The sequence below is a fragment of the Aquarana catesbeiana genome, linkage group LG11 (genome assembly GCF_042186555.1).
Source record: "Aquarana catesbeiana isolate 2022-GZ linkage group LG11, ASM4218655v1, whole genome shotgun sequence".
NCBI classification, from domain to species: Eukaryota; Metazoa; Chordata; class Amphibia; order Anura; family Ranidae; genus Aquarana; species Aquarana catesbeiana.
The window spans coordinates 258,840,792-258,857,294 of NC_133334.1; the positions used below are offsets into that span (position 1 = coordinate 258,840,792).

Below are 16,503 nucleotides of genomic sequence, written 5' to 3' on the forward strand. Positions count from 1 at the left end.
TAACCGCTTGCCCGACCGCAAGACTTGGCGGCAGAGCGGCTCTCCTGCACCGGATCATGTACCCCCTAGTACGTGATCTGCCACTTATGGATAGGGGGGGCGGATGCGTCCGCGCGCTGCTGGTGCCGCGTCTGTGCTGTGATTAGATACAGCACAAGCCGATCACTGGGTGCCGGCCAATGGATGTCCTCCAGCACCCAGTGATCAGCAAGGAGAGGCACAGAACCAGAGCTCTGTTCTGTCAGCAGGAATGTGATGGATATTCTTTAAAAAATCCATCACATCCCTTCGTAAAAACAGCACACACAGTACACATAAACACTTGTTAGGCACACATTTAACCCCTTGATCTCCCCTGATGTTAACCCTTCCTAGCTAGTGTCGTTAGTACAGTGACAGTACATATTTTTAGCACTGATCACTGTATTAGCGAATGAGGGTGGGGTTAAACGTGAAATAATTATAACTCACATGGAGGCACCATTCCTAGTAGAAACAAAAATTGGAAAGACGTGGGGTGGGACTTTGCATGTGCCTCGATGGAGTATGGAAAATAATTTATAACACAGTATTTTTTTTTTAAAAGATGTACAAATACTTTATTTACCATCGTTGGGTGGGAATATTTAAAACACTACAATCTGAAAGAGTACAGTTTACTGTTTGGTTGATCCAGCTTGTGCAAGTCCTGGTATAGAGTATCAAAGATGTGGCCTACGCGTTTCGCATTTTATCAAGGATGGTAAATAAAGTATTTGTACATCTTTTTTTAAAAATACCGTGTTATAAATTATTATCCGTACTCCCATCGAGGCACAGGCAAAGTCCCACCCCACGTCTTTCCAAATTTTGATCACTGTGTTAGTTTCACTGGTTCCCACAAAGTGTCAAAAGTGTCAGATTTCCACCGCAATATTGCAGTCCCGCAATAAGTCGCTGATCGCTGCCACTAGACACTAAAACTTTTGCGCAAATCAATCATTTTACGCTTATTTGGGATTTTTTTTTTTTTAAACCAAAAACATGTAGCAAAATACATATTGGCCTAAATTAATGAAGAAATTAGATTTTTTTTTTCTGTTTTTTTTATTGGATATATTTTTATAGCTGAAAGCTATAAAATATAAAAAAAATCTAAATTGTCGCTCTTCTTTTGTTTATAGTGCAAAAAATAAAAACCGCAGAGGTGATCAAATACCACTAAAATAAAGCTCTATTTGTGGAGAAAAGATGACCAAAATTTCATTTATATACAACGTTGCGTGACTGCGCAATTGTCAGTTAAAATAACGTAGTGCCATATTGCAAAAAATGGCCTGGTCATCTGACCTCCGGCCTACCCCTCAGTCTTGCACAGTTGTACCGGCTCCTCTCCTGGACTGAAATGCCTTACTCTGATTTCACTGCACACTGTGAGCTTCTCGCAAGATGCATTAGAAGCTGCAGCAAGTCAGATAGAGCCCCGCCTCATTTCCTGGCTGGAGGACGTCCATCATTATCTAGCCCTTCCCTCCTAAGGAGCTCCCAGTGATCATCCTAGGGGTGCCGGAAAAATACTTTTGGACGGCACACCATTGGCGCTTCAATTAGTGCAAGGACACGTCACTTCTTGCTCATCTTGCACTACGCCTTTGGATGTAGCCTTCTGGCTAGCCAGGGCAATTTTTGTATTGGCTGGAATGCCCGCTGTACTGCGCATGACCTTCTTTTTTTTTTTTTTTGTCACGTTTTTGTAACAAGCATTTGCATTGCATGTGTGTCTTTTTGTGTGTTTTTGCATAAAAACGGAGGGTGCAGATCCTGCCCTGATGCTGGGGGAAGGTTATGTGGCCTTTTGGGTCTTTTACCCCTTCCCAGCCAGAGGGGGGGTCTCTCTCTTCAGGAGAGCCCCTCACCAAATACTTGGTGGACCACAGCTTATCAGGGCATTTGATATTTGCATAACTCCTCCCACCGCTTACATCCATGCTGTGGACTTTTGAAAGGAGGACTGAGGCCGGATGCTGGGATATGTTCAGAAAGCTATGTACAGCACCCTGCCAACCTCTCCCACCAGACATGATCTGCCTGCATTGCATAGAGAAGCACAGAGACCCAGGAATGACATCTCTTCATCTGAGTAAAGTACAGCATATAATGAAGATTAGAAAGTTTTTAAATAAAAACGTCTTTAGAATGTTGTTGAGGGGGAATGCAAAATATAAGTCGATTTCATATTTCTCCTTAATGCGTTAAAGCTTCTCTGAGATTTTAATGATTGGGTCACACCCACTAAAATGAGGCGAAAAGCTTGCATTTCAGGTTCTCAAGAACATCGGTGTACTCCTGGCTGTGAACAGGGCAAAAAGACATCTGCTGATGCTTGCAGACACCTTTCTTTCAGCATGTTTAAATATTGACTTGACAGGTTCACTTTAAGTCCTCATGCACACGGACGTTTTTACAGCTGCTTTTTTGAGCTTTTTTTGCAGCTTAAAAAGGCCTGTCTATGTTAGTCTATGGCTTCATGCCCACCTAGGCATTTTTGAGCTGCAAGTGGCATAGGCGTTTTTAAGCTGTAAAAAAAACCCAGGACCAGTGGGTTCTGAGACTTTTTCAGCTGTAAAAACACTCTAACGCTGAAAAACGCTCAAAAACGTCATTCACCAACGTTTTTTAGCGTTTTTGATTCATTAAAAAAAAAAAAAAAAACGCTCAAAAACGCTAACGCGGAAAAACGCTCAAAAACGCTAAAAACCGCTATTGCAAAAACGCTGAAAAAAGCTGAAAAAAGTTTAAAAAAATCACTGCAAAGATACTGGCGTTTTCATAACGTTTTTTTAACAGCCTGTGTGCATGAGGGCTAAAAAAACCCTAGGGTAGTAAATGAAATCCCTTTTTTCTTCCAGCCAATCCGAAGACTCTCCAAGAGAGCAGCCGTCCAATGACAGTGAGTGGGTCCCTTCCTGTTGTCGTATCTTGTGTGGGTGTGTTGCGTCGTCTTTCCGGGGCGCATTGTGTGTTCTCACCTCTCATTCTTTGTGTTCAGTTCCCCTGCAGAGTCCCGATGACAAGAAGGGGGAGAAGATTTACCTGTACTCACATCTGAAGCAACAACCAATCTGGTAAGGGGGGGGGGGAGGAAAAGGAGAGCGAGGTCAGTAATGAGTGTTCTGCGGTGATGGCGTCCCGCGGGGTTGACCTGTGTAGAGGAAAACTGCTAAACTACTTGGCCCCTGTTCACACCGGTGCGACTGGTCATGAGATTTGACAGTTCCAAGTCTCAGCCCATTGCCAGCAATGGAACCGTTCATATCGCCGCGACTCATGTCGCAGCAATTATGAAAAGGGTTCCTGCACTACGTTTTACCGATTTGCGACTTGCAAAGACTTCTGTTTAAATTAAGTCGCAATAAAATCAGTAGTGCAAATCGTACTGATCTGCGGCTTTGAAATGGCGCTGAAGTAGAGAGATTTGAAAGTGGGACCAGTGTGAAAGGGGCCTTAAAGTGGAATTTACAACAGTCAGGATATTTACATTGTGTGTGTATATATAGATCTATATAGATAGATCGATATAGATATATCTATATATATAGATATAGATAGATATATAGATCTCTCTCTCTCTCTATATATATATATATATATATCTATCTATATATATAGATATATATATATATATATCTCTTACCGTTTATACAGCACTTTACATATACAGTGGATATAAAAAGTCTACACACCCCTGTTAAAAGGTCGGGTTTCTGTGATGTAAAAAAATGAGACAAATAATTTCAGAACTTTTTCCACCCAATGTGACCTATAGCCCTGGTTCACATTGATGCGATTTGGCGCATGCCAAATCAGCAGCTGTTGACCGCAATGGAACCATCCGAATCAGTGCGATGCCAACTTTGCGGCGCCGCACCGATTCCCAAAAGTAGTTTCTGTACTACTTTTTGCGATTTCAGGTGCGATTTCAATAGACTTCTGTGCAGGAAACCGCATAGATGTCTCTGAAATCGTCGGACTGACATAAAGGAATGAAATCTGAATTCGCGCGATTTTGATCCTGCATCAATGTGAGCCAGGGCATAAACTGTACAACTCAATTGAAAAACAGACTAAAGTACAGCTGTTCTAGTAGGTGTTTCTTGACATTTTCTTAGTTGCATCCTACAGCAAAAGCCATGGTCTGCATAGAGCTTCCAAAGCATCAGAGGGATCTCATTGTTAAAAGGTATCAGTCAGGAGAAGGGTGTAAAAGAATTTTCAAGGCATTAGATATACCATGGAACACAGTGATGACAGTCATCAAGTGGAGAAAATATGGCACAACAGTGACCTTACCAAGAACTGGACGTCCCTCCAAAATTGATGAAAAGACGAGAAGAAAACTGGTCAGGGAGGCTGCCAAGAAGCCTACAGCAACATTAAAGGAGCTACAGGAATATCTGGCAAGTACTGGCTGTGTGTTACATGTGACAACGATCTCCCGTATTCTTCATATGTCTGGTCTATGGGGTAGAGGGGCAAGATGGAAGTCTTTTCTTACAAAGAAAAACATCCAAGCCCGGCTAAATTTAGCAAAAACACATCTGAAGTGTCTCCCAAAAGAATGTGGGAAAACATGTTATGGTCTGATGAAATCAAGGTTAAACATTCTGGCCATAATTCCAAAAGATATGTTTGGCGCAAAGACACTGCACATCACCAAAAGAACACCATACCCACCGTGAAGCATGGTGGTGGCCACATCATGCTTTGGGGCTGTTTTTCTTCAGCTGGAACAGGGGCCTTAGTCAAGGTAGAGGGAATTATGAACAGTTCAAAATACCAGACAATATTGGCACAAAACATTCAGGCTTCTACTAGAAAGCTGAACATGAGGAGGAACTTCATCTTTCAGCATGACAACGACCCAAAGCGTACATCCAAATCAACAAAGGAATGGCTTCACCAGAAGAAGATTAACGTTTTGGAATGGCCCAGCCAGAGCCCAGACCTGAATCCCACTGAAAATCTGTGGGGTGATCTGAAGAGGGCTGTGCACAGGAGATGCCCTTATAATCTGACAGATTTGGAGTGTTTTTGCAAAGAACAGTGGGCAAATATTGCCAAGTCAAGGTGTGCCATGCTGATAGACTCATACCTCAAAAGACTGAGTACTGGAATAACATCAAAAGGTACCTCAACAAAGTATTAGTTTCTGGGTGTGCACACTTATGCAACCATATATTATTTTTTTTATTTTTACTTCCCTCCACCTAAAAGATTTCAGTTTGTTGTTCAATTGAGTTGTACAGTTTTTAGGTCACATTAAAGGTGGAAACAGTTCCGAAATGATTCATCTTTGTCTCATTTTTTTTACATCGCAGAAACCTGACATTTTACCAGGGGTGTGCAGACTTTTTATATCCACTGTATATTGTATATTCACATCAGTCCCTACCCTCATGGAGCTTACGATCGAAGGTCCCTAACTCACATTCATACATACACATACTAGGGCCAGTTTGGACAGGAGCCAATTAACCTACCAGCACATCTTTGGAGTGTGGGAGGAAACATGCATACTCCATGCAGGCCGTGCCGTGGAGGAACTGTACACAGAGTATAATTCCTCTACATAGGCTGCAGATTTTGTCTTTTTTGTGTCCCCTCTTCTGCCTACCCCTCGGCCTGTTGACTGTACACCACCACATTTAACACCACAAAAAAATGTTATATCTATTAGGTTGGCAGTACAGCTTATTCAGGAGCAGGAAAATGTATCCAAACATCATAGATCCCAACTTTGTGAAGTCTTCCAACTGTTAGAGGTGTGGGGGACACTATAAAGAAGGAAAAAAAAATATATGATTTTCTACCCCCTGTAGCTGTCAGAGCCATAATGTCTCCCAAATGAAGGATTCATTCACAAAGCTAACATAACAAGCAGTGGTGTAGCATGGGTTGCAAATGCCTGGGGCAAGTATTGCGCCCCCTAACCCACGGGCTATTATCACTCCCTGTGTCCCTTCCACCAGGGAAAAAAAAAAAAAAAAAAATATATATATATATATATATATATATATATATATATATATATATATATATATATATATATATATATATGCCATTGCCGAAAGACCGCAACAGCGCAGTCGGCTAGTTCTGGGTGGACATCCGTGGGACGTCATTCCAGAATGTTGCTCCTGCGCGCACCCGGGAACATCCGTTCCGTGACCACGGTAAATAGCCGCTGATCGCGGCTGTTTACCACGTGATCGTTCCATCAAATGACGGAGCGATCACTTGTAAACAAACCGGCGTCACGTCATGACGCCGGTTCCTCCCTCCCCTCTCTGTATCGATCGTTACAGTGCGAGGGGAGAGGGGGAGAGATGGCAGCGCTGTGGGCTGGATGTTTAGTGCCCACAGCGCTGCTCAATGTAAATAATGGCAATACTCTGCAACATTGAGCAATACTCTGCAACACTGCAATACTTCTCTAATACTCTGCCAATACTCTGCAATAAATTTTAACAGAAACAAAGAATTTTTTTTTTTTGTCAAATTTTCAGTCTTTTTTGATTTAAAGCGCAAAAAATAAAAACCACCAAAAGAAAGCTCTATTTGTGTGAAAAAAAGGACAAAAAATTCATATAGGTACAGTGAGTGAGTAATTGTCCTTCAAAGTGTGAGAGCACCGACAGCTGAAAATTGGTCTGGTTAGGAAGGGGGTTTAAATGCCCAGTTGCCCAGTTGTCAAGTGGTTAATGGCATCCCAGGGTGCTGTTCGTGACCCGACCAGGAGGGGAGTGGCAGCGATTGGCGCTCCCCCACCAAAAAAAAAAATCACCAGCCGCCACTGCTTGTGGGTTTAACTAATAATTTTCAAAATTGAGTTGGCCTAACCTTTGCAGCTATAAAAAGCCTCAACTCTTCTGGGAAGGCTGTCCACAAGGTTTAGGAGTGTGTCTATGGGAATGCTTGACCATTCTTCCAGAAGCACATTAGTGAGGTCAGGCACACTGATGTTGGAAGAGAAGGCCTGGCTCTCAGTCTCCGCTCTAATTCTTCCGAAAGGTGTTCTATTGGGTTGAGGTCAGGACTCTGTGCAGGCCAGTTAAGTTCCTCCACCCTAAACTCGCTCATCCATGTCTTTATAGACCTTGCTTTGTGCACTGGTGCGCAGTCATGTTGGAACAGGAAGGGGCCATCCCCAAACTGTTCCCACAAAGTTGGGAGCATGAAATTGTCCAAAATGTCTTGATGACGGCTTAAGAGTTCCCTTCACTGCGATGGGGAAACCTATAATATATCTGTTGTTTTGTTTTATGATGGTTATTTTATGGCATTTTTGCATTTTTTTTTTTTTTTTTTTTTTTTTTTGTGGCTTGTCAAGAAATGAGCAGTATCAGGGGCACAAGTTAGAAGACACCTGTATACTCTTCCCGCAATGCCCTCTCTATCATGATATATATGTTTATGGAATTTTGCTGTATTCCTTTGATGTTCACATGTCTTTGAAAACTTTAATAAAACCATTAGAAATTGAAAAACCTAATCTTGGGAGCAGCCTGGGGTGACAACGCATCTCCTTCATAGAATACATTGAGTGAGCGTTGTCACCCTAGGACAGGAAGTGTTACTGGCAGGACCATCAGGTGAAAATAACGGGGGGGAAAAAAAGCCTGAAGAAATAAAACCAATCCTGTCACCACATCTAAGGACTGGCAAGGGGTGTCGGGACTAATATAAAATGGAGATCTCTAATTCTCCAATGAGCATAGAAGAATAACCCGTATATCAAGGATGAGATAAAATGAGAACAGGGCCATTTTATAAGACCATTAAATCCCAACTCCTCTCAACACAAAGAAACAAATTTATGGTGCGGTGAGTGCGACTTTCACCCAACATTCACCGGTGGTGAAACAATAATTTAAAATGCATACAGCAGGGACATTTATAATGTGCAATACATGTTTTGACATTTATCAAATTCATTGCTTTAAGAATTTACCCCAAAATGTTAAAGTTTTAGCAGAGCTGGTCTTCAATAAATAGGGATCTGGCTGACCTGTGCTGTTTGCTGTTTATGATAGGCACACGCTCAGGTTCTGGAACGCGGCGTTCTTTGATGCTGTGCATTGCGAGAGACGGAAGCGATCGCCCACGACCAGGTGAGAACCACACAGAAAAAAAAAAAAGGGAATAGAGGTAAGCAGAGCACAGAACTAGCACCCCCCCCCCCCCCCCCCCCCCCCACCTCAGTTCTATAAGGATGTGTATTACTGAGCCTTCCAGAGGAGCGTAAACAATAAAACTTGAGAGCGATTTCACTCAACGGCTGCTGGGGGAAGTGACTTGTTATAATTTTCACAGTCTTATCGCTGGCGGCTCGCTCTGGGGAAACGCCATCTGTGAGGGGCGGTGGCTGGGAAATGAGATCCAAGAAAGTTTGTCAACACGTTTTAATTGAAGAGCTGCAGGAGAGGGGTGTTGGGGGCTGAACGGCAATTGGGCCTTGGCTGGCTGCCACCTCTTTCTGATTATTTTTTGGGTGGAGAATAATAAAGGGAAGAGGGAGGGGGTGTTGTCCAACATGGCCTTGGGCCAGGTATGAGAACTACTGTGGAAAAGATTAAAGTGTGTGTAAAGTAATAAAAAAAAAAAAAAAAAAAAAAGGTTGGGGACTACTTGGCTTTGTCCTTCTGTAAGGCTGCTTTCACAATGAGGCGCTTTACAGGCGCTATAAAAATTAAAAATAGCACTTGCCTAGCGCCTGTAAAGAGCCTCTCCTATCACTCCAGAGTCAAAGCCCGAGTGCTTTCATACTGGAGCGGTGCGCTGGCAGGACACCACAAAAAGTCCTGCAAGCCGCATCTTTGAGGTGCTGTAAGAGCAGTGTAAACACCGCTCCTAAAGCGCCCCTGCCCATTGAAATCAATGGGCAGCGCCGGCAAAGCTTTTAACCCATTTTCAGCCGTTAGCGGGGGTTAAAAGCAAAAACAACGGTAAACCGCCCCTAAAATTAGCGGCACTTTGCCACCAACGCCCCAGTGTGAAAGTAGAGAAGCAAAATGATACCCCAGCTCCACTGCCAATATAATGATCTATGAACTGTGATCCGGTGCTCTAGCCAGGACGTTCAGGCTCCAAAATGCAGTACTTGAATCAGAAAAGGGCTGGCGACTCGAATGCTCTTAAATAAAAGTCCTTTATTGGGTTGCATGGGTACACGGGTACAGGCTATGGTGACGCATTTCGGCTAAGAAGCCTTCATCAAAACATGCTTTGAAGGCTTCTTAGCCGAAATGCATCAGCATAGCCTGTACCCGTGTACCCATGTAACCCAATGGGTACAAGAGCATCCGAGTTGCCAGCCCTTTTCTGATTCCAGTGTGAAAGTAGCCTAAAGCAAACTCTGCAATGTGTATGAGATCTAGGAAAGCTATAAAATACCTAGTGATCCTGCCACTCCTGTTAGCAGAGAAACCCCTTCCTCCTTGTTATTGACTTTGCTAAGCATGGAAGCATATCGGTCCTTATGTTGGTCAGTTTGCATCTCTTCTGACTTCAGGACACAGTGCCCGCAATCCCAAAATCAAATTACAGCTGCTGTTCCCCTGTGTAGCGCTCCAAAGTTTGAGCTCTTGCTCAGAATTGCACCTTCCATGCCTCCATCCAGCCTTCAGCGGTTTGAATGACAGCAGCTCCTGCTCAGCATTAGAGCTTCCACACCCCTGTGCAGCTCTCTACAGTTTGAGTCACAGCGGCTTTTGCTCAGTATTACAGGTGCCACACTTCCATCCTCAACAGTTTAAGAGATTGCGGCGCATACTCAGCGACCGCGCCACCATCCACCCCTCCACAATTTAAATGACAGTGGCTCCTGCTCAGCAATACAGCTGCTGCACCCCTATCCAGCCTTCTACAGTCTTATTGACAGTGGCTCCTGCTTAGCATTACAGCTGCTGCACCCCTGTCTATCTCTCCACAGTTTGATTGACAGTGGCTCCTGCTTTGCGTAACCGCTGCTTCACCCCTCTCCAGCCCTCCACAGTCTGATTGACAGTGGCACCTGCTTAGCATTACAGCTGCTGCACCCCTATCCAGCCCTCCACAGAGTGACCGCTACCCCTGGCCGTTTAGCAGCTTTTGCACCCTTCGCCCCCCACCCCAAGCTGCAGGAAGGAGAGGGGACCAAGGGGTCACGTGACCGCAGATAAAGGGATGATATACTTGGTGATGATACTACTTGTACTTATTTTGACTTTACGCACACTTTTACTTCCTCCTACTGTTCACCTATTGGCCAGCTTATCTAAAAGCCAGTGCATCAAATTCATTCATTCAGTAGGCTGCACCCAGTTGAGCTTTTTACTGCAAAATGTGCTGTTTTCTAGTAGCGTATTGATGTATATAAGGAAAAATAAATATTTCAACAAGGAGAATATTTTAGTACTTCCAATGGAGAGGGAGAGGGCAGGGTGTTAGGAGTGCGGACATGGATACAGAACAGGGCCCGTGGTACCATCTTAGTTGGTACAGTGGATGTAAAAGTTAAGGAACTGGAAGGGGCGTGGCCTTGAGCACGATGGGATTAGACGGTAGTAGTGAGAGCTCCGCTTGCACTTGATCCTATATACACCATCCTGGTCATATATCCGTGGATTTTATATTCTTGCCCATCTCTGGTGGACACCTACACCCTTCCGTATCAGGTCTCCGCCGAAGAAAATCAGAGATGCCAGCTCGCTAGAGTCTGGCTAACGAGGTGAGCGTGGGCGTGTTCACTCCAGCTGCTGCACTGCAAAGCAGTGACTGGTATGTGGCCTGGTCCAGCCAGACCAGCGTGGCTTTGATGTACCAATAGCAGTGCATTGCCCTGTTTCTTCATTTTTATTTTTTTTTTACTTTAAACAGACTTTATTGACATTTCAAAGAGTTCTATCTGCTGGTGTGCAATGACCCATGCTGCACTGGAAAAAAGTACTGTGCGCAGTGCTTATTTTTAACATACCACCACAACAAAGGGGTGTGAACCCGGCCACACCATAGACAAGGCATTTTTTCTTGTCTTGTGGCAGAAGTGCAGTGGGGCTGAGCAGTCCTACCACTGTACCACACCTAATGTAAATAGACCCTTAGTCACTGAACGGACCCCCCACGTGAGTCTATAGAAAGAGGACACTAAACACTTTCAGATTATCAGCAAAGAGAAGTCACATTAGACCTGACATGCCAGTATCCAGTATGTGTAGGAACAAGTGCCAGCCAGACTCTCCTGGATAATTAATGCACATATTTGCCAGCACACCATGGATCTTCAAATGTTGTCCAAAGCTTTTATTGCAGAAAGATCACATCGCAAAAGGACAAGTGCAACGTTTATGAGCCACACAGGACCCCTTTATCAGGCATGTGGTGTGACGCTCACGTTCCTGCAAAGTGCACAGTCTATTTGCCTTTAGTAAATCAACCCCTGTGTTTCATGTTAAAACCTCAAATACAGGTGTAACCTGAAACATGGTCCAATAAGTAGACTATGCCTTTAAGGACTATTCCATTATACTTTTTTTTTTTTTTTTGCAGCTCAGAACTTTGAGCAAATAGCAACCTTTATCTTTCAGAATATCTCTCTCCTCCCCGCCCAACTAGAGTCTCCTTCCTGCATCACAGTGAAATGATTATACCCCCCCACAGGTCTGCATTTTGTGCATTGCGGTTATAGTCTGCTGCGGTGAGGCCACCCGAGCATCTTTATAACCCTCTGTTCTATCTCATTAACCGGATGACCTTTTTCCGGTATGAATACAAAAAATTATGATAATAAGACTTTAATCACTTCCATAAAATAATCTTTATAAACATGTTGACATTCTTCCTCTAATTGGCCTTTTCGCTGCTCCTCCGAGATGGCGTCTGCTCAGGTCCTATTTGGCTGGTGCTTTAGTACCTGCGCTGTCATCTGTGGTGTTTAATTGCACCGAGAAAGTGTCACCAAGGGCCATCTGAGTCAGCCGAACAGCTGCCTGTTATCGTACACTGGAACTTGCCTGACGTAGATTCCAGCATTTTATGGCATTTTTTAAAATATTCATCCAGACAGTTGGAGCAAAGGGAGACTTCACAGCTTACATTGAGTTCTGTTACTTATTCCTGTACAATTGATGGCGTGATGGTTTCGCAGCCCACAGTGTACTCGTCACTTGACCAACTTGGTTAACTTTAAAAGTTTCAGTGGGGAAAATAATTATTTGATCCCCTGCAGATTTTTTAAGTTTGCCCACTTACAAAGAAGTGAAAGGGTCTATAATTTTTATCATATATTTATTTTAAATGATAGAGACAGAATATCAACCAAAAATCCAGAAAAAACACATGATACAAATGTAGTATAAGTATTTGATCCCCTACCAACCAACAATAATACTGGCTACAGTATGTGCTCATGTGGTACACAGTTTAGTCCTGTCAATTTAAGAAGGTGCTTCCTAACGACAACTCGTTATGTGTATAAAAGACACCTGTCCACAGAGTCTTTCTTCCATTCAAACCTCACCATCATGGGCAAGACCAAAGAGCTGTCAAAGGACGTCAGGGACAAGATTGTAGAGCTGCACAAGGCTGGAATGGGCTACAAGACCATCTGCAAGGAGCTTGGTGAGAAGGAGACAACTGTTGGAGCAATTATTTGCATAGAAGAAATACGAAATAACCATCAATCGCCCTCGGGCTGGATCTCCATGCAAGATTTTGCATCATGGGGTAAGGATGATCATGAGAAAAGTGAGGGGTCAGCCCAGAACTATACAGGAGTAGCTTGTGAATGATCTCAAGGAAGTTGGGACCACAGTCACCAAACAAACCATTGGTAACACAATATGCCACCATGAATTGAAATCTTTCAGCGCCTGCAAGGTCCCTGTCCTCAAGAAGGCACATGTAAAGGCACATCTGAAGTCTGCCAATGAACATCTAAATGATTCAGAGAAGGATTGGAAGAAGGCGTTGTGGTCAGATAAGACCAAAATTGAGCTCTTTGGCATTAACTCCAGTTGCCGTGTTTGGAGGAAGAAAAATGCTGATTATGACCCTAAGAACACCATCCCTACAGTCAAGCACGGAGGTGGAAACATTATGCTTTGGGGCTGTTTCTCTGCTAAAGGTACAGGCCGACTTTGCCGCATTGAGGGGACAATGGACGGGGCCATGTATTGTAAAATCTTGGTTGAAAACCTTCTTGCCTCTGCCAGAACACTGAAGATGGGTCGTGGATGGGTCTTCCAGCATGACAATGACCAAAAAAATATATGGCCAAGGCAACAAAGGAGTGACTCAAGAAGAAGCCCATTGCGGTCATGGAGTGGCCTAGCCAGTCTCCAGATCTTAAGCCTATAGAAAATGTATGGAGGGAGCTGAAAGTTGCCAAGCGACCTTAAAGGGGTTGTAAACCTGGTAACCAACTACAAGAAACATCTGACCTCTGTGCTTGCCAACAAGGGTTTCTCCACCAAGTACTAAGTCATGTTTTGCTTGGGGATCAAATACTTATTTTACTCACTGAACTGCAACCCAATTTATAACATTTATATTGTGTTTTTTCTGGATTTTTGGTTGATATTCTGTCTCTATCATTTACCCACTTACAAAGAAATAAGGGATCTATCATTTTTTATCATAGGTGTATTTTAAACTTATAAAATCTGCAGGGGATCAAATAATTATTTTCCCCACTGTAACTAGTTAACTTTTTAACTCTTTAAGGGCTTGTTTACACTTGCTTTAAAATGTGGCATTGGACATATTTTTAAAGCGCTCTGAAAGCCAAACAAAGCAACTGTCTCTAAATCAAATGTTAAGCTTACAGTCCTGTTCAAACGTTGCATTCGCTTCAAAAATTATACCCCACGTCACACTTTTGGTACTTCAAAGCATCTTCAAAGCCTCCATAGATGTCTGACAATGCTCAATAACTGCACCTGCATCTTGTGAAAGGCTTTTATTCAGCTTTAGCTTTGGTTTCTTTTGGAGGTATTTCAGGTATGAGATATCCCAGGATGCACTGGTAAACCAACAAGTGAACTGGAAATTTATATATGGAAAAAATTCAGCGCATGTGCAAAAGAAATCAATTTAAAAAATTGTGAGTTGGTGCTAAAACAGTGTTAACAAGCCAAAGGTGAGTTAAACATAATGTCCATAAATGGATGTGAATGTCCATCTGCACAGGAGATGAAGGTACTCCAAAAGATGGTAGGTAATCTGATAGTTGTCAGTCACCTTGCATCATAAAACGACCTCTAGCAGGATGAGCCAATGAGCAGAAATACAAAAGAGACTCTTACCAGATCCTGTGGATTCCCATGTCAGCGACAGGGAATCGCATGCGCAGTTCGTCACCAAGGACGTGGAGTGGAAGGTCTGGACGCTCAGATCCTCTAGGTAGCGGTCTGCGTAGATCTCCAAGGACGACTGGATGGGTCCTCACAGGGACGGCCGAAGTATGGATCAGGAGAGTGCAAAAAAAGGACACTTGTGGAGCAGTTGGAGGTGCTGGGCCTCATGCAGTGGATGTAACGACAAAAAAGATATGCCTCCACATAGTGCAGGTAAAAGGGTGTCTTCATTGATAAAACAACCGTATACAAATAAAAACGTGATCACGATGAATAAAAACAAATGGGCAACGTGGAAAGTGGTGTATGGGCCCGACGCGTTTCGACCTAGGGGTCTTCAACAGGGGCATGCCTGATCCATACTTCGGCCGTCCCTGTGAGGACCCATCCGGTCGTCCTTGGAGACCTACGCAGACCGCTACCTAGAGGATCTGAGCGTCCAGACCTTCCACTCAACGTCCTTGGTGACAAACTGCGCATGCGATACGCTGACATGGGAATCCACGGGATCTGGTAAGAGTCTCTTTTGTATTTTTGCTCATTGCCTCATCCTGCTAGAGGTCGTTTTATGATGCAAGGTGACTGACAACTATCAGATTACCTACCATCTTTTGGAGTACCTTCATCTCCTGTGCAGTTGGACATTTACATCCATTTATGGACATTATGTTTAACTCACCTTTGGCTTGTTAACACTGTTTTAGCACCAACTCACAATTTTATTTCTTTTGCACATGCGCTGCATTTTTTCCATATATAAGTTTACTGTTTTTGTCAGACCATATGCAGCAGCTCTTATTTAGCCTTATTAGTTAGCGCGGTGTTTCACATTTATTAAGTGAACTGGAAAGACATCATCGGCAGTCACTTCCGGTTCAGGTGTATATATTCTGGAAGTGTTTGGTGCAGACAGCACACCTGGTGTGCAACATGGGAACGCTATAGCGGAAGGTGAGCGGGGATCGGAGAGAGGGGACTGGGTGGCAGAGGATGGGCATAGCTGGGGGGCGGGAGCAGGAGACACTAGAAATGTCACACGTGGTGTGCAGGGTGTGAGCAATATAGAGGAGGTGAGTGGGAACCAGAGAAAGAGGAGGATCCGCAAATCTGAGGATCAGCAAAGCTGGGGGTTATCACTGAGTGGGGGATCAGCGGAGCTGGGGGTTATTACTGAGTGGGGGATCAGCGGAGCTGGGGGTTATTACTGAGTGGGGGATCAGCGGAGCTTGGGGTTATTACTGAGTGGGGGATCAGCAGACCTAAGGGTTACTGAGTGGGGCATCAGCAGAGCTGGGAAACTACTGAGCAGGAGATCTGCTGAACGATGGTACTAATAAGCTGGGGATCTGCTGAGTGGGGGTACTACTGAGCTGGGGTTATGCTGAGCCCTTTTAAAACAAATTGAAAATCAACACACACAGGGCATTTGTCAAGCTTCAATAAAGCTTCAAAAATGCATCAGCAACACATCAAAAAAGCATGCTGAGGCTGTAGGCACTTTAATATACGTCAAAACAAGTGTAAATGAGCCCTAAAAAATTTCCCTGCAGTAGTTTGTGCCTCTGCACCTCCCACAATGGTGAGATTTCCTTACGGTAGTTTGTGTCTGTCTGGCCTTATGGCATATTTAGTGTATAGATGAGCAGATGCACGATAACCGGACAGCCCAAATCCTTGTCATGGGTGGTGAACATCTTCCAGGGTTCTTTGACTGCAGAAATATCAGCATTGGGAAGTTGATTAAAACTTTTTAAAATGCAGAGCAATGTGAGCGCCAAAAAGAAGGTCCAAAATCAAAAATTTTGTAATAGTAAAATGAATGCACAACAGGATGACATAGAACTCCAATGCGTTTTGACCCCTCCCCCATTCCTCTTCTTCAAGGCTGAAAGATGGCAAAATAAGCAGGAACACATTGTAATTGTATATAAGTGGATACCTAGACACAGAATTTCTACTGATGATACAATTATTCCAGGGATTTCGTGTCTCTTCTACAGCTACAGAAGTCTTTTGCATTCCACCGCTTACAATGCCTGAGCCCTGATGCAGGGGAAATGTGTTGGGCCCCGAAATGCGCTTTGTTATCCTGTTGTGGACTAAAATTATTGCTGTAAAAAACCCTTTATTT

General features: G+C 43.7%; 1 protein-coding gene across 2 annotated transcripts in view; it reads left to right on the plus strand.

Annotated features, from left to right (window-relative positions):
* The window catches only part of KIAA0513 (KIAA0513 ortholog), a 90,901-nt gene that overhangs the window by 60,811 nt on the left and 13,587 nt on the right, over positions 1–16,503 (plus strand). For both annotated transcript variants that reach the window (XM_073605731.1, XM_073605732.1), the window contains exons 7-9: positions 2,889–2,929; positions 3,029–3,104; positions 8,073–8,150. In XM_073605731.1, the coding sequence (XP_073461832.1) occupies positions 2,889–2,929; positions 3,029–3,104; positions 8,073–8,150 (195 nt within the window). The remainder of the gene's footprint in view (positions 1–2,888; positions 2,930–3,028; positions 3,105–8,072; positions 8,151–16,503) is intronic.